A 19,935-nucleotide genomic window follows, 5' to 3' on the forward strand; every position below is an offset into this window, starting at 1 on the left:
AAAAAACACATTATTTTCCACATACTGTACATTATTGTTTCTCCTCTATGCCCCGCCTTTCTGAAACGCATCGATTTTTACAAAGTCCATCGGTCTGAAAAGCGAGGTGTGCTCTGATTTGCCAACTATCCAGTGTGTTGTGATTGGCCGAATACCTCAAGCGTGTGACGGAAATGTTACGCCCCTTACCATACTGTGATGCCGTGTCCCGGCCGGAGCGACGGTGTCATAAATACAACTTAACCACTGATTTCTAGTCGTGTCCTCTTTTGGAAGGCCAAACAAAGTAGTTTCGCTTTCACAACGAAACACACAGCGTCACACACTGCGGGCTTGAGAACGGTGCGGCTGGCAGATTCGACGAAGGAGCGGCCAGCGGGCTTGCGGCAACCACATGTGACGACCCCGGGCTGGACACCGCTTCGTCCACGGTGAAAGCCGATCCGGTGATCCACAGCGTGAAATTGATGTATTTCCTCAGCGACCAGCACGGATCAGCTCTAGGCATGATGAAGCGGATATCGTCCTCTTTTTGGAAGGCCAAACAAAGTAGTTTCGCTTTCACAACGAAACACACAGCGCCTTCACAACATGGCGGCGGCAACAACAATACTACAACGAGAATAAAAGTTACGCCTTCTTTCTTTGCGTGAACATTTGGGCGGCGTTATGCAAATCTTCCCACATCGTGACGTAGACATGTGGGGGCGTGTTAGAATGAGCCGTTTTAGGTAGGCGTGGTTGACTCTTAACTTTTATAAAGAATATCTCTTTGGATTTGAGACTTTAGTCTTTGTAACTTTACAGATCTTCTTTATGCACCAAGAGCTTGTAACACTTCAAAGAGAAAGGAAAAATTGAAATCGCATCATATGACCCCTTTAAGATTCTTATCATTTAATTTTAAAGCACAGCACTTAAACAGATTTTAAAGCACTGGAACGCATTTTTATCACTTGCCATGGTGGCAACTCTCAGACTGGTTGTAGCCTAAAGCTTTCAGTGACAATGTGGATTGATGTAATTGGCGGACATGGTGCGCTACAAATTCAAAGAGAACCAATCAAAAGCATCACAATAGCAACGCTTTACTAAACTGCCTTTAAATGGCAGGAGGCATTGTGCACATCAAAAACAGGCAAAGCAACAAACTAATATTATTCAACATATCCTAGCTTTTTACAGAAAATATTCATATGTAACCCCCTTTATAATCGTTAACATTTTCATAAGTTACTGTAATTTAATTACACATTTTTTCTCTGTATCTGTAAAAGATTACGGTTACATTTATTTTGTAATTAAATTACGTAATTCCGTTACATGTAACTAGTTACTCACCAACATTTCTTTCACTGCATGTACTTACAACACTAGAAAGCACTAGAAAGTTTTCCTAGCATTAGCAGGTCAAATTAAGCGCCAGAGAAGGATGTTTTCGCCAGACATCTACAAAACTGGCAGAAACAAACACAAAAAGAAAAACAATTCCATCTGATGAGCCGCTTTTCCACAACAGCAGACTCTGGAATCAAATAAAAGTATACTTCTTCTTGGCCGGTGACTTGCTGTCCTTACGGACGGGAAGGTAATTGCGTTGCCCTGTGCGTGAGTGTAATCTAATGATCTCAGAATGATTGTAGGTCTTGCGTTACCCTCTTAATTCAATTTCAAAGTTAATAATCTCACAATGACTTGATTTTGGTAATTTGAGGCCAATAAAGCCTCCAACAACAGTCACTGGGGCAGACATTTAAATTACATAATGCTATACATCCACAATGGTGAAACTTGAGTGAAAGCGAACCGTTTCCAGATTGGCGATTTCTCTTCGTTTCAATCTGGGGGAGTGTTGAGAATCTCACATGCATTTGAAGTTAATATGTCGACTTAACTGCTGGCTCGATTGTACAATGTCGGATGTCTGAAACATGACCATGCCGCCGAACACGCCAATAGATAACGGTCCACGTTAATGAGAAAGTGGCGTGCCTCACGTCTGTCAGCAACCCCACATACGCTTGACCTTCCAAACAAGGGCTTAATTCTACCTTTAGGGTTTTTTAAAAGACCAGAATGAAAAGTGCTTATTGATGCAATTAATCATGGGTTTAAACTGGCTCCAGTTGCAATAAAACCCAGCCAATTACATGATAACTCGGTTATGACGGCACTCACTCACTCAGTCACTCGCATCCCCCCGTCTAATTATTCCTTTGCCATTCCCAGTAAGGAGCCGAGATTTACTCATCAAAGGTGAACACAAGTGGCACTAGAGAACATCTGGAAGTCTTCACTCAGCATCATACCCTGGAAAATCTTATAACACCTGTTTTATATATTAAACAATACACCGCGTCCCTGCACAACTCCCAGTTTCCTACATGCCGGACTCATGGTTTATGCCATGGAAATCCAGTCACATTTGTCCTGCGTTGCTTGGAGACAATGAAATTGAAAAACTTTTAAATTAATTTAGAGATGTAATAAGAACATACTTCCATTATGCTTTGGTTTGCAAAGGCAAGCAGTTCTTACTGAATTTTTGGAACAAACAACACGCAAGAGATGGGAGTGAAATATCTCAGGATGTTATGCATTTCCAGGGAGCTCTTTTTCTAAAACAAGATAAATCTGGTGTAAAATGAATTCAAACAGTGATTTAGTGCTAGCTGATAACTGAATGACATCACTGTAAAAAGTAACATATTAATATTTAAAACAAAAACAGCCATGCAAAACAACTATTGCAAATTGCTTATTACAGCAATGGCTTAACAACCAGTTAGAACACCCTAGCATAGCAACATCCAATAGCACCTTAGCAACCACCCAGAACCCCTTAGAAACTACATAGAATTCCTTAAAAACAAAAAAGCCCCTCAAACCTGCTGAGGGTAACAATGGTATAACAACTGGTCAGACCTCTGAAGTAACTGAATAAAAACCTACAGAACACCTTTGCAACCACCTAGCAACCGCATTAGCAACACCCTAGCAACCACATAGTAACCTTGTAGGAACAAAAAAAAAAAACCCTCAAAGTTCCTGAGGGTAACGACGCCATAGCAACTGGTCAGAACTCTGAAGCAACCGCATTAAAAACATACAGAACACCTTAGCAATCACCTAGCAACACCCTAGCAACCACGTAGCAACCCCTTACAAACCAAAAAAACTCTCAAGCATCCTGAGGGTAACAACGCCACAACCAGTCAGGGGTGCGTTTCCCAAAAGCAACTATGGTCGCAAGTTCCGTCGTTACCAATAGAGTTCAATGGAACGAACCACCATAGTTAGCTAACGATGCTTTTGGGAAACGCACCCCAGAACTCCGAAGCAACTGCATTAAAAAAACATGCAGAACACCTTAGCAACCACATAGCAACACCCTAGCAGCCACATAGTAATGTGCCAAAAGCCACTCAAAACACCTTAGCAACAGCATAGCAACACCTCTGCATCATGGCAGTGAGTTGCACACTGATTTATCAGTTTCTTAAAAAAATACTTATGCTAACCATGTTTTATATTTCACCAGACTATATAAGAAGTCTTTCTGTGAGTCTAGAAGTGATCTAGTGCTTTGTAAGTTGATAATTGAATTACATCCAGTGTTGGGCAAGTTACTTCCAATATGTAATACATTAAATATTACTAGTTACTGTCTTTTGAAAGTAATTAGTTACATTACAATATTACTGTCTCTGAATTGTAATGTGTTACACTACTTTTGAGTTACTTCTGAGTTACTTTCACCAAAATATCCACAGAAGTATTATAAAATGCCAAAATGTAGTTTATTGCTGCTCATTCTACATCCAGTGGAGGGTAATGTGGTAGGTCTATAAAGCATAAAATTATAAAATCATATTTAGATACCGGTATGTAGGTCTACATTAATGTTACATTGTAGTTTAGGTTAAACAAACTGTATTATTACATTCATAATAACACCAGTAAATAAAGCGAAATGTTATAATGCACAAACAATAAACACATTACCTAGCCTATAGGCTATAGTTTAAGAAGAAAACAAGAATGAAAATTTATAAGTTGCTAAACAGGCCAAAACGAATTAGGCTAATTCAATGCAAAACTGAAAGTAAACGGCGTTCTCGTGCAGCCCACCTCTCTCATTCGGCATTAATCAAATTAAATGTGTCCATATTTGAGATGTATTTGAATGCTAAACTATTATTTATGATATAAACCAGGCTTACTTAACGCGCTTAAAAAACATCCTAGTCACATGAGCAAATGTGTGTTTGGCCCGAGCTCAGGCTGAACGGCATGGATTGTAACTACGCAGTACGCACTATTTAAATTAACCAGTGTATCTATATGTTTGGTTGACTATTTTATTCTGAAAATGAACAGGCTGCAACGTTTGCAATGCTGTAGATGTGTGTGCGTGAGGCGCTGGCGCGATCGAACAGCGGAAACAAACAACAAAAAAAGTCATTTTTGGTCATACAGATAATTCGAAACTGCAATGTGTTTACTTTTATTTCTGTCATCTCGGTTTCCTTTCCGTGGACTTTCGTAGAGCGCCGCGCCACACAAATAGCCTATGAACCAAACTCAGCATATCTCTCAGTCTTTTCCTTTCATTTTGCTAATTAGGCTAAGTCAAATATTTCACATATTCATTATAATACTATGATTTAATAAAAACAAATGTTGTTATTTTTAGTTAAACGTAATTTTGCTTGTCTGCGTTGCGCTCGTCCGCCGTATTTTTTCTCCTCTCTGACCCGCAGCTCTCTCCGATAGCTTAGTGTTAGTGGCACCAGTCCAGGTGTTTCCAGGTTTTACTCGTGCTATTTCTCCATGTTGAGAGTTTGGTGTCGCACATATTGCACCTGACTATGCATTCTTATCCTTTTAACCGATTAACTGAAAATAACAGGAGTGTGTCCATCTCACAAATGTAGAATCCGTCTCTGCAGTCATCTCAACCATCTAATTCCAGCAATAGGAATTTTTTCTCCTATGCTGTTTTGCGGTGTTGGTAAATTCACCAAATAATTTTGATTTAAAATATGTTGTAACTTGTGTTACTGAGATTGTAACGAGTAATAATATTACCCAAATTGTATTAGTAATGCGTTATATATTACTGCGTTACAGCAAAAAGTAATCTACTACTGTAATATTATTACTTTTGTAATGCGTTACTACCAACACTGATTACATCACAATGAAAAGTAACAAATATAAGTATTTAAAACAAAAACAGCCATACAAAACCAACATTGCCAGATTTTCTGGCAGATGTTGGCTTGGGAACCATCAAGTAGGCCATTATTGGTAAATTGCTCATTACCTGTGAATTGCAGATTTACCACAATAGCAAAAGCCTCTAAATTGGCTGTGAAAAAGCCTTGAAGCCTCCAAAAGCCATTTCTCAAACGCAGGCTAGCACTTAAGACACCCACACCTCTGCGCCTGATGGAAAATTATAACTTGCAGTCGGCGAGCTGCAAAGTCGCATATGTAAGCGTGCGAAATAAGCAGGCATTTCTTCAGCTGTAAACAAAACTTACGGAAAACAAAACAAAATTAAATCTCCTTTGTATTTCCAAAAAGGATCGAAATTCCGCTTATTTAATTCTCCAGTAGAGTTATGTGACTTTTATGAGGAAAATTACACTAACCACAAATTGCGCTAAACAATTCCAATACTTTAGGGCTTGACCACTTTAAAATGGGGCTGCGCTGCGATTATAAATATAACTCTTTTACGGCTCTGTTATTACGTACTGAGAAGGGGGAGAGCGGGCCAATCTTGTGGCTGTAGCGCCTGATGGCCTCTCTGATGTGGGCTGGTTGGATGGCACTGCTCTGAGCCTCCGCGCCACAGGCCGCCACGCTCTGCAACAGAGAAGACAGAGAAAATACAGCTCACATTATTGCTAATTCAAAAACACGGTGGGAGTCCTGCAGTGTAGTGCACAAACACAGCCCGGCGAGGACACGGTGCACACAAACACACACTTTTGGGAATCAAAATCGGCCGGCGCTTTACCTCTGGAGAGATATAAATGCTATGTGTCATTTGATGCTTTATGAACTCGCAGCACAGGGTGGTTCTGATATATAGAGGCCTGACAGTAAACGTTAGTGCTGTGTGTGATTGGCTGCAATTGCAGTGTCTCTGAAGTCATTGGAGGGAAGGGAACAATTTCAACTCAGTATCTCTTAGCAGACGAGGGAAAAACAACTTCCCTATTTGGATGTTTGCAATAAACATCAGAGAATCTGGAGTCAGTAAAACAGGACGAGTAGGAAAATATTGAGTCATATTTCTTGCTAATGTTTCCACTGCATATGAAGAGGCTGGAATCTATGATAAAATAACCTCTGGGTTTTACTTCTAGTGTAAAATAAACAGCATTAGGTTGTTTCTTTGGTTTCCTGAGTGGCCCATTGGTGTGAGTTTGGGGCGGGATTATCTGTTTGTTTGACCAATGGCAGACGGGAGATTTTTGCAGTAATAGATTGAACCGCCTTCAAATGTAACATAAAAGTTAAGAATTTAGTGTAGAAATTGGCACCACTAGTCATTTGTTCACATTGAACTATATATTAACACATTGAAGTATATTTTAGCTAAGAATTATATATAATAATAATATTATTATCTAAAAATAATGTAATTATTTATTAAAACGTATTATTAATAGTACATTGTTTGAGAATTTAATCATCATATACAGTACATACATTCATGCTTACATACTATAATAACAATAATAATTTAAATAAACTCTTTATTATTATTAATCATTGACATTTATGCATTTAGCAGATGCTTTTATCCAAAGTGACTTACAAATAAGAATGACCAAAGAAATTCATCAAAGAGTCAACAATATCCGTAATACACAATTCCAGGTATATTACAGGTTAACTAGTCTAGGAAGCACGCTAGAGAAGATTTACAAAAGCAATTTGTCAACAATATTTGTAATATACAATGCCATAATATTTATAATATAAATCATTTATTTTAGAAATAATAACAATAATAACATGTATTATTATTATTATTTCTACTAATATTATTATTGTCTTATGATGATTAAATTCTCAAGCAATGTATTATTAATAATACATTTCAATCAAATTAATTAAATTCTTATTTATATTACTTATTCATTAAAATTATTATTTAATATAATAATAATAATAATTAATAATAATATAATTATTATTCTATATAATATATATATTATCAGCTAAAAAATACATTGAAAATATATAATTTTATATCATTTACAAAACCTTTAAGGAAATCATACATTTTACTGTACAAGTCCATGTTAAATGTGAATAAATGACTAGTGGTGCCAAACCGACACACTTCACCTTATGTTAAATAACAGAAATATTCCTGGTTCACCACTACTTAAAGGTAAAGCGTGTTATTTCCTGGAGAAACAGGTAGCCCCGCCCACAACTCACCCCATTGGTTGAGCCTGTTGTTATGTCTGGCCCAGTCGGGTTTCTCAAATAAACACACTGCAATTCCATTAAACAAACACTATTGGTGCAGTGATCACACACTCATCTGTAATGCACTGGAAGCTAGCTAGGCTATATGATCAGTCAATATTTGTGTACCTTCTTCCTTTTCCTCTGTTTAACCTTACTGCTGCCATCTTGGTTCGGCCCACCGTTGCCCTGGGCCATGGAGTGCATCTTTCCCTGCTGTCCCGTCAGAGGGCCGCTGGGAGTGGACGGTGGTGTGTTTTCCGGAGAGTCCGTCTCCTTTTTGGTGCTTGCAGCCTAAAGATAAGACAGAAAAATCACATACGTGAGCACAAATTCATTATTATTTTTCCAAGAGTGATGTTAGACGACTGATACACATACAAAATCACAATGTGCCCACCCTTCTCATACACAACACTCGCTTTTAGGCAACTCATGACGTAAAAAGGTCACGGCTACAAAACACGACCCTGAAAAACATCACCTGCAGTCTTACAACACGTCTTGGTCCTATCACTCAAACCACAGGGTCATTCTGTCACTCTCGCCACATGGGAACGCGACAGACCCCCAAGGTTTAGGAGAAAAACAATACTGGAATTCAGGCTAAAAAATACCATGTGCTCTTCCAGACCCGGAGTGGCCTTGGCCGAGTACGGAAAAAGGGAGAGAGAGACAGATGAGGTTTTTGTGGTTTCAATGACACAGAGGCCCATCCATGGAATGGATCCTGCAGCTCAAAACCACCTTGGACAAACTTGGCGGTCCTGCTTGACGAGAGGTCAAACCCGCGGAGCAGGACGCTCTTGTTTGGTTTTCTTGCTCGGAGAAAGCTGCTGACATGATCGTTATCACCAGTAAAGTCATTTGAACTATTCTATAGCATCACCAATCAGCAACTAACATAATAAAACATATTTTAATAGTGATTGACTTAAAGGAACAGATCATCCCCCAAAAAAAAATAAAAAATAATAAAAAAATAAAATCCTGTCATCATTTACTCACCCAAAATCATTTTCTTTTGAAAACAAAAATGTTCATGCTAGTCTTTACTTTGCAATTTTAGGAGCTTGACTGCATTTGTCAATTCATTTTCATTGTTTTCTGCTGAATAAATGATGACTGGATTTGTATTTCTGAGGGAACTACACACACACACACACACACACACACACACACACACACACAATTATTGGGGATAACTGCTTTAACAACAATTTATAATTTCTAAATAAACATCCACAGTGTTATTTTAGCATTATTTATATACTATTATAGTATTTATTAATATTTAAATTTTTTTATTTTATTTAATTTTAGTAATTTTGTTATGTATTTTTGTCATTTTGATTTTTTTTTTATATTTCTATTTATTTTCATTTCCGTTTTAGAGTATTTTAGGACATCAACTTAAACATTTTATTTCACTGCCAATGAAACATTTCTAATTGTCATTTAAACTTTCATCTAATGTTATTTAAACTTTATTTTTAATTTCGTTTTTAATAGTCATTTAGTTAACAACAACAACACTGATTACCAAAAAGTAAACTAAAAAGCGATTTGTTTACCTCAGCCGAGGAGTTGCAGTACTGGATGAAAGTTGCTGATATGGCGTGTTGAAACGGATCGCCTGTTTTGGGAGTCATATCTTGTTTAACCAACAGGGCAAGGTCAACAACCTAAAATATAAAACCATATCAGCTTATGAGTAATGGCACTTGATATGAAGAACAAGATGATAATATTTTTCCCAGGAAACATCATATTGAACGCTCAAAGCACTGGAACGCTTCAGGGGTCTAATTTCAGGGGTTTATTGCACTGACTGAGCGAAAGTAAAGTGGCAATTTAGCAAAAGTCAGAGTGATTTCCTGAAATGAGACAGTGTGTCGTTTTAGTTCATCTGAAGCACAATGTGATTTCATGCTCCTCGTTTGGCTGGGTCTGACAGCAGCTCACCTGGGCCACCGTCTCGTAGGCCAGATAAGACAGGATCTCCATGGACATGGCATTGGGCTTCACATCCAGACTGCTGCAGTCCAGCCACTCACGGAATTTCGAGGCCTTCTTAGCTAAACAGAGCAGACAGTTTGAGTCATTTTGAGTGAGAACATAATGTGCTGATGCACACTATAAAAAATTATTGTAATTTTCAATGTAAAAGACTCTAAAGGTGTTACAGTAAAAACCTGTTAATTGGTTCCCTTACTACATATGGTGAAAAACTTTAAAGGAGTCATATGATGCGATTTCAATTTGTCCTTTCTCTTTGGAGTGTTACAAGCTCTTGTCAGAGTCCAGCCCGGGGTCGTCACATGTGGTTGCCGCATCATCACAATATGGTAAGGGACGTAACATTTCCGTCACACGCTTGAGGTATTCGGCCAATCACAACGCACTGGTTGAGGAAAACATTCCAGGATTTTTCTCCATATAATGGACTTCAATGGGGATCAATGGGCTGAAGGTCCAAATTACAGTTTCAGTGCAGCTTCAAAGGGCTCTACACGATTCCAGCCGAGGAATAAGGCTCTTATCTAGCCAAACGATTGGTCATTTTCTTTAAAAAAAAAAAAAAAAAACTCTATACTTTTAACCACTAATGCTCGTCTTCAGCCCGTTGGTCCCCATTGAAGTCCATTATATGGAGAAAAATCCTGGAATGTTTTCCTCAAAAACCTTAAGTTCTTTGCGACTGAAGAAAGAAAGACATGAACATCTTGGATGACACAGGGGTAGAGTAAATTATCAGGAAATTTTTATTCTGGAAGTGAACTAATCCTTTAATAAAACCCTAATGGGATATAAAATACTGTTACATTTACAGTATATTAACATCAGTTAATAAAATGTACCTTTTACTGTAAATTTAAGTTCAATCTGTAAAACCTAAAACTACATAATGAAGAATTATCTGATTTATCTTGTTCCACTGGCAAGGATAGCTTACAGAAGATCTGTTGCTTAAAAACGGGGAATGGGAAGTTTCAGAACAGCAAACTACCTATTAGAAAGTAAGTAGTATGCAATATGCATACTGTGCACAGTAGGTAAGTTTCCTGTATGTATGGTATATGGATTACCTGTTTAGCAGACACTTTTATCTAAAGTGAGGGCAGTTTGTCCGAACAGCAACTATTCGTAGTACACAATTCCAAATTTCAGAAAAAATAGATTAGTAAACCAATACTGCCAAACTGTATAGTCAGAGATACTATATATCCTACAATGCAATGCCCTTGATTTGACTTTCCATTTCCAATGTGGTAAAAACACCAAAAATCAATTGCAATTTCTTAATTTGATTCATTACTTGTTCAGACTCAAAAAAGACATCAAATTGAATTAAAAATGCAAAATGTTTTTACTTGTTAGATGAAAACAGGTCAATTGCTGAACTGAAGGAATAGATCAACCAGAAATGAACATTTGCTGAAAAATACTCTCCCTTAGGTCTTCCAAGATGTAGATGAGTTTGTTTCTTCACATATTTGGGGAAATGTAGCATTGCATCACTTGCTCACCAATGGATGCTCTGCAGTGAATGGGTGCCGTCAGAATGAGAGTCCAAACAGCTGATAAAAACATCACAATATTCCACAAGTAATCCACACCACTCCAGTCCATCAGTTAATATCTTGTGAAGTGAAAAGCTGCAATAATCAATAATCCATAATCATGCTTCCTCCAGTGAAAAAGTCCATCCCCTATTTTCCTCTCACATCAAAATCCACCCACATATTTGTTTAGAACAGTTTTAGATTTTTTGTTCACTCATAAATGGTGTTTGATCTGTGCATATTTCTCTCCTGATTCAGATGAGATGACTTTTTTATTGGAGAAAGCAATAGTTTGGATAGAGGTCTCTCATTTTAGCTGAAAGCAATGATTTAAAGTTTAAAAACATCTTAATGATGGATTTGTTTCTTACAAACGCACAACTTTTGGCTTCTCAAGACATTAACTGATGGACTGGAGTGGTGAGGATTACTTGTGGATTATTGTGATGTTTTTATCAGCTGTTTGGACTCTCATTCTGACGAACAGCAACTATTCGTAGTACACAATGCCAAATTTCAGTAAAAAATAGATTAGTAAACCAATACTGCCAAACTGTATAGTTAGAGATACTATATATCCTACAATGCAATGCCCTTGATTTGACTTTCCATTTCCAATGTGGTAAAAACACCAAAAATCAATTGCAATTTCTTAATTTGATTCATTACTTGTTCAGACTCAAAAAAGACATCAAATTGAATTAAAAATGCAAAATGTTTTTACTTGTTAGATGAAAACAGGTCAATTGCTGAACTGAAGGAATAGATCAACCAGAAATGAACATTTGCTGAAAAATACTCTCCCTTAGGTCTTCCAAGATGTAGATGAGTTTGTTTCTTCACATATTTGGGGAAATGTAGCATTGCATCACTTGCTCACCAATGGATGCTCTGCAGTGAATGGGTGCCGTCAGAATGAGAGTCCAAACAGCTGATAAAAACATCACAATATTCCACAAGTAATCCACACCACTCCAGTCCATCAGTTAATATCTTGTGAAGTGAAAAGCTGCAATAATCAATAATCCATAATCATGCTTCCTCCAGTGAAAAAGTCCATCCCCTATTTTCCTCTCACATCAAAATCCACCCACATATTTGTTTAGAACAGTTTTAGATTTTTTGTTCACTCATAAATGGTGTTTGATCTGTGCATATTTCTCTCCTGATTCAGATGAGATGACTTTTTTATTGGAGAAAGCAATAGTTTGGATAGAGGTCTCTCATTTTAGCTGAAAGCAATGATTTAAAGTTTAAAAACATCTTAATGATGGATTTGTTTCTTACAAACGCACAACTTTTGGCTTCTCAAGACATTAACTGATGGACTGGAGTGGTGAGGATTACTTGTGGATTATTGTGATGTTTTTATCAGCTGTTTGGACTCTCATTCTGACGATAAAAACATCACAATATTCCACAAGTAATCCACACCACTCCAGTCCATCAGTTAATATCTTGTGAAGTGAAAAGCTGCAATAATCAATAATCCATAATCATGCTTCCTCCAGTGAAAAAGTCCATCCCCTATTTTCCTCTCACATCAAAATCCACCCACATATTTGTTTAGAACAGTTTTAGACTTTTTGTTCACTCATAAATGGTGTTTGATCTGTGCATATTTCTCTCCTGATTCAGATGAGATGACTTTTTTATTGGAGAAAGCAATAGTTTGGATAGAGGTCTCTCATTTTAGCTGAAAGCAATGATTTAAAGTTTAAAAACATCTTAATGATGGATTTGTTTCTTACAAACGCACAACTTTTGGCTTCTCAAGACATTAACTGATGGACTGGAGTGGTGAGGATTACTTGTGGATTATTGTGATGTTTTTATCAGCTGTTTGGACTCTCATTCTGACGGCACCCATTCACTGCAGAGGATCCACTGCTGAGCAAGTGATCCAATGCTACATTTCTCCAAATCTGTTCTGATAAAGAAATAAATGCATCTTCATCTTGGGTGGCCTGAGGGTCAGCAAATTTTAATTTTATGGTTCAACTATTCCTTTAAACATGCATGCAATGTGCCAACAATCTAGCATACTACCATAACTGTTTGAAATTTTCAGCACTGCATACCTTTTCTGCATACTATTAAAAAATGTCAGGTAAAACACAATGCACACTGCACAATTTACATGAGTACAATAAGGTATTTAATGTCAGACATACCCCATTTAACCACAAATGCTCAGTTTCCATCCTGTGACGTGTTTTCGGTCAGATTTTGTGTGTACTCAGCATTAGTGTTGTGTAACAGGGTTATTGAGGCACATTTACTGTGCTGTTGTCCCGACCTGCAGCTCGATGCCAGTAAGACATCACAGTTACTGGAGTGGCACTAAGCCAGTGAACATGTTATTAGTGCTGAAATGTGGCCTTCAAAAGCCAGCAGTGGTGTGTTCACAATCCCACAGCTGTGTTCTTACAAGTCCTCGGGCACAGAACTGCCGACCGAACAACTCATCAGAGACGATATCTGACGGGCTGCAACTGACATGAGGAGTGCTGCGCTCTACACTGATACTACAAACCATACCTGACCTGCTCATGCAGCAACAAAACGGTCGCATTTATCAATGCATATGTAGTGAATCCTGGAGAAAAGCATTCCTTTAGCTCAAACAGCAGAATGCTGGCAACACCAAGGTTATGGGTTTGATTCCTAAGGAATGTATGAAGTGATAAAATGCACACCTTTAATGCAATGTAAGTCACTTTGAATAAAAGTGTCTGCCAAATGGATAAATGAAACAAAATGATTCATGCATGAGAACAAATACTCACAAAAACTCAGCTGTCGACTTTCACAGAAATCACTGTACTGACTAGAATCCATGTTTCTGGTCACCTTCTCAATTCTCTGTATAAATAAAATGAAAAGCTGAATATTAATTATTATCCTCAATATCATGTGTCAACATCAAAAAACACATCTCAAGAAAATATGAGCAATGCAAGTCCACTATTGTTTTTGAAAGGTCTCTTCTGCTCACCAAGACTGCATTTATATGATCAAAAATACAGAAAAATCAGTAATATTGTGAAATATTATTACAATTTATAATAATAGTTTTCTATTTGAATATATTTTAAAATGTAATTTATTCCTGTGATGTAAAGCTGAATTTTCAGTGTCACATGATCCTTAAGAAATCATTCTAAAATGCTGATTTGCTGCTCAAGAAACATTTCTGATTATTATCAATGTTAAAAACAGTTGTGCTGCTCCATATTTTTATGGAAACTGTGATAATATATCTTACTAAATTTGGTAATAGTCATGTCATTTTTCTGGACCCCATAACTCTCTTCAATTAATATATTGCTGTATCTTTGGAGCTCCTGTGTGACGAAATAGTTTAAACCACAGGTTTATCAGCAACTCTAAGGATTCTACATGAAGACAGTCATCATTATTTCCTCATTTTACGTCTTGTAATGAAACGGCATAACATAACAAGAGAAGGACTATCTGTGTAAACTTTAAGAGAGCCATGCGCAGTAATAGCAACCCAACAGGTCTGACTTGGATTTACAGCAGAGCGTGTTAAGTTGCAGGTCAGAACCTATAATTAGACGTTTCCTCATCCTGGACTAATTTCATACCTTCACATAACAGTCAATTTGAGCTCTCCACCAGGCTGTGTGTCATAAATATAAAGGTTCAAGGTTTACGAGTGCTTTTTTTCCTCCTCGTGCCGCAAAGGGTCTACAGAGAGCCGTGTCTCCGAGAAGCGGCGGGTTCGAGGCTGAGGACAGTCTGACATGATGCTTGGGGCTCCGGGCCCGACGCGAGGCAGCCTGGATCGCTTTCAGGCCACCCAAACCAACCGGAGTCTTTTTATTTAGTTAGCTGGCAGTCATTGGAAATTCCATCTTTGAAAATACATATTAATGATGCTGAGCGCCTGCTCGTTACACAGCACTGGAACTGCGATTTCTATTAGCGTCGTTAAGAGCCGAACGGAGGTCTCGTTTTGCACTCGGAGGGGGAATTCGCAGCAGTCTCGGTGTCTGGGTCCCGCTCCAAATTGGGCCGCGAGCGATACGAGACTGGAGCCGCTGCACTTTTAAATAACTCTTGTCAAGCGGCTGGCCTGAGACAGGAGAAATGTTTTGACTGTGGCTTATTGACTGAAAAGAGCAGCGGGGGGATTCGATGTTTGAATACTATGTTTAGCCGCTGATTAAATCAAAACGTTGACCAACCTGCTAATAGCCAAATTATACCCACAACTGACACGGCGGCCGTATAGGTGGACGTTGGCAAATATTTGATTTGGCCGCTGGTGACTTTCATTTCGTGCCAGTGTGGTCTGGATAAAGGGAATCTCAATTTGTACCACTGCTAGCAATGAGATTTCCATAGGCTGAGGCCCAAGATATATTTTGGATATCTAGTGTAGTGGATTAAATCAAAACGTTGACCCACCTGCTAATAGCCAAATTATACCCACAACTGACACGGCGGCCGTATAGGTGGACATTGGCAAATATTTGATTTGGCCGCTGGTGACTTTCATTTCGTGCCAGTGTGGTCTGGATAAAGGGAATCTCAATTTGTACCACTGCTAGCAATGAGATTTCCATAGGCTGAGGCCCAAGATATATTTTGGATATCTAGTGTAGTGCTGTATATTTCACTGCGCGCCACTCGGTGATTAACAGCCCGAGGCAGGCTAGAATTAAATTTGTGGGGCATTTCATTCAGACGCACGGCTAAGTTTAGACGATCAAACGCAGATGAGTTTAAAGCGCCACTGTTTTTGCGTGAACGAGAGTCAGTGTTGTAGATACGAGGCCTTGGAAGAGATTTAAATGAGCCGTAACCACTCTCATGTTGAAGCGACTCAATAAGACTGAAGCTGATGACACTCACACCTTGAACTTCAGTTATTGTTGAAAGAGCAAACGAGAAAACAAATCCACTAAAAACGTCCTGAAGCTATTAAAGGTCATAAGCACTGTGATGAAACATGTGTAGTTCATGTCCTGCAAAGATTTCTTCTAACGCAAAACACAAACTTTGATGGAGTTCATTTTGTAATTCATGGCATACTTTTGGCTTAAATGTGAATGCTCCAAACAAACTCAGACCAGTGTGAAGTGAACTGAACTCGGACCATTTCAGCTCAGGCATTGTGAACGCAAAATGCTTCAGGTTCACTTTAATTTAAAATTTTTTACCATTACATCCTACCATACATAAATGATGATGGTAACATGCAACGATACAGAGTTATTACTATGGGGGAAAAGAAACATCATGTATACACAAAGAAACTCAATGTTTTTTAACCAAAGTGGAAATATTACAAATGAAATAGGTTAGGAATTATATTACAATTAAAATAATATAGTATAGTATTACAATCGCATTGTATATGGCAAAAATAATATGGTAAAAGAGATCTTGGATAATAAAGAAAAGAAAAGAAAGAAAGAAAGAAAGGGCCATCGCCGGCTGATCAAGTGTAGCAGCAGCGAGCGGATGAATTATACCCTCATCCGAGCCGATCGCGGCCGTCCTGGACTGGACATCTGACAGATGTTTGACCCGCGAGCCGTGGCTTTGCAAATCCTATGAAATAATGGCCTGAGTATTTACACAAGTGCTGTAGTTTATTCACAGCAGTGAGAAAATCTGGAGAGTAAACAGGCGATGCAAATGAGGGCTTTGAAATGGTCTCATTTACGGTAATAAAAGTGCTAAGAGTAGTAATAGACTCATATACTGACTAAGCCACTGAATCAGAACATATTTTGCTTTTTTGGCAAATGGACTTCTGTAAACATCTCATGGTTTTCAAACACTCTAAAATTTGATTAGTGACCAAAAAATGCAGAATCTTAAAAACGTCTTCATCTTTTGTAAAATATTTAAATATAAAATAATAAACATTTAACAAACAATTTAATAATACATAATTGATATAATAAATTTAATTATATGCAGACATATATATAGATAATAATAGATATAAAGTGAACTTATTCTGAAATCTGACAACTACATGATCACACATAACATGTGTAAGCAGCAGGTAAGGTGAGCAGATGGAAGAGCGCAGGAAAACCAGACATGTGCTGTTAGTCACCAAAAGAGCTGGTTAAGGAAGACGAGGGGGTGGCAGCGGGTGAATGGGGCACTAGATAAAGCAGCACAGTGCTGTGTGGTTAAACCATAAAGCTCCTCTCTCCAGGACTTCATGAGTGGGGCAAAGTGGGAGGCCCAGAAGGATATGGTTCCTTATTCCCAAAAGGTTGTCCTGATAGCTAAAACATACCCATTAAAACACTCAGTAGGAACAAAGTTTTGGGGGAAACCGCAGGCTTTCTTGGCCACATCCAGAACTGACTGGGGCTCAGTTTTAATTGAGACGGGACGTATAAAGTCTCATGATAATACCCCCTTGTCCACGGTTCTTACTTCAGACCTTTAATTACATCTTTCAGCTGTGACCATTTATTTCACTTGGCACAGCAAGAACAAAAGGACAGAGTTCATGTTCATCTCGCAGAGATTCAGTGCGTTTAATCATGTATCAATGTCCAATTTGGACTGATAAAGAATTGCATCACCACATCGCTTTCCTAGATTGGACTGAAAACGCTCCTGTTGGCGTTTGACATGTCGATTCCTGCTCTCCAGTTTCACTCATAGCATATTTGCATGTCTGTCTGCTGTGCACAGAGGAAAATATCACAATGGAAACTCAGATGAGATGTTAAGACTATTACTGGAGGACGATGAAACCCAGTCGGACCTACTGACAGCAGTCGGAGCCTTGCTTTCTTGTCTTTTATGGAGCAGGAGTATCAAAACCACATGTTTCAGTGTCGTCTCAATATCAGGTGCTTCTGTGGTTCATGACTACGTGTTTAAACACCTTGTTTGGGTCAAACTACTGTTCCACAATGATTACAGGAATAAAGTGCACTCGCTCATACACTGTAAAAAATTTTCACCCCTTTCAACTTAAAAACGTAAGTTTTGTGGCTGCCTTAAAATTTTAAGTTAAATCAACTTAAAAGTACAAGTCATTTCAACTCACTAATTTAAATCTTGCCTAGTGCTGAATTGTTTTATTGAAGTTCATTTGACTTTACAATATTTCCTGTTTCAACTTAAGTTCAACATTTTTAACATTAATTTCTAGTTATGATAATGTAAACTTTATTTTAGATCCAGATAAAAAAAATATGTCATTTAAGTGCACACGCTGTCTGAGCTGTTTGAGCACTTGATTCACTAAAGAAACAATATTGGAAATTACTGATGATTAGTATTTGCACAGATAACTGCAATCTAGACAGAATAATTTGACAAACAATGTTGAAAAAAATACACAAAACATTTTACTAGGCTACAGTCACTGCTGCCATAAGCACAAAGAGAAATAAATAAATAAATAATTAGTTGAAGAAGCTGAATTACATAATTATTGTACGAAAAAAAAAATATATAATTGTATTATAATTCAAATAATATGGTAAAAGTATGATAATATGGTTTGATATATAATATGTTAAAAATGCCATTGGTTTAAATAAATAATAATTAAAAAAAACAGCAGTGTGAATGGAAACTGAATCAAATGAACTAAAATGGACTAAAAGTAATCTACTTTTAAATCTAGGGAACATTGTGAATTAATGTAAAAAAAAGAAGAAGAAAAAAATTTCAATTACATTTCACGCAATTACAAGTAATATATTCTTTATGTACAATACATTTAAAATTTTTAATTTATTAAAAATTATATTATAATTAAATATGGCATGGTATATGGTAAAACTAATATATTATGAAATATAATAGCCTTGGTTAAAAAAAATAAAAATGTAATTTAATATTTAAACCTTTAAAACATATAAATAAAAAATATAAATTATATATATATAAATTTTTATTTGTATATTTTCTTAAATGTTTTAATCATTTTGTAAATGTAATGTAAATGGATTTGTATAATAAACTGATTTTTGATAGATAATGTATTGTTGTGCCTGTAAAAACATTTCAAATCTTAATTTCAATATGCATGACATAGTGGTTCATGAATAAAACGCAGGGTTTTAGTGAATTTGGCCGATCTTTATCATAAAAGAATGAACCGCTCCTTCTCTTTCTGTGACCGCAGGACAATCCCATTGAATTTCTCCCACAATCCTAGCCTGTGTCGTGCACCCTCGCTGAAGCGTGCACATTTCTGCTCTCGCCTCCTACTCACCTCCAGCCGCTCCTGCTTGACTTCATCCACCTCCTCTTCCTCCACCAGTGTCAGGAATTCCCCCGTCTGGTCGATGGAGCTCATGAAGTCCTGCAGCAGACGCTGCCTCTTGTTGACACTGCTGCTGCTGCTGTATTTGTCTGTGAGAGGAGAGAAAGTCACTCATCAGAGATCCAGCAGCCCACTCATCTCCTTTACCTGAGCCATGAAGACCCAGAGCTCAGACAACACACATGTATACTGTATCTCATACAAATAAATCCTTTGAAATCTGCCATAGAACAAAAGTATACACTGTTTGTATGAGAAAAAAATGCTCATAATAATAGAGGGACCTATGGGATGCTGTTTAGTCTCTGAAGTCTCTGATCAGTGGATCAATGGATTTGAATAATCAATGGATTGTAATAATCTGCTAAGTATTTTATGAGAGATGGAAAACATTCTTCAAGATAACTTAAATGGTTTAATCTTTGCCATAATCACAATGACAGATGAGTTAAATCTTAAAACTAGTGAATATATTATCCTGACTGATAAATAACCACTATCAAAATTAGTGGTTGACCGATATTGGTTTTTTGACAGCCGATGCCGATATCTTGGAAAGCAGGGTGGCCGATGGCCGAT

General features: G+C 37.5%; 1 protein-coding gene across 3 annotated transcripts in view; it reads right to left on the minus strand.

The window, feature by feature from the left end:
* LOC107692371 (transcription initiation protein SPT3 homolog) overlaps positions 1-19,935 on the minus strand; it is a 126,885-nt gene that overhangs the window by 16,547 nt on the left and 90,403 nt on the right. For all 3 annotated transcript variants that reach the window (XM_016491392.1, XM_016491382.1, XM_016491402.1), the window contains exons 6-11: positions 19,306-19,445; positions 13,856-13,931; positions 9,466-9,578; positions 9,075-9,185; positions 7,630-7,794; positions 5,767-5,877 (exon numbers count right to left, since the gene is read on the minus strand). In XM_016491392.1, the coding sequence (XP_016346878.1) occupies positions 5,767-5,877; positions 7,630-7,794; positions 9,075-9,185; positions 9,466-9,578; positions 13,856-13,931; positions 19,306-19,445 (716 nt within the window). The remainder of the gene's footprint in view (positions 1-5,766; positions 5,878-7,629; positions 7,795-9,074; positions 9,186-9,465; positions 9,579-13,855; positions 13,932-19,305; positions 19,446-19,935) is intronic.

This window comes from Sinocyclocheilus anshuiensis, unplaced genomic scaffold, assembly GCF_001515605.1.
Source record: "Sinocyclocheilus anshuiensis isolate Anshui unplaced genomic scaffold, SAMN03320099.WGS_v1.1 scaffold261, whole genome shotgun sequence".
NCBI lineage: Eukaryota > Metazoa > Chordata > Actinopteri > Cypriniformes > Cyprinidae > Sinocyclocheilus > Sinocyclocheilus anshuiensis.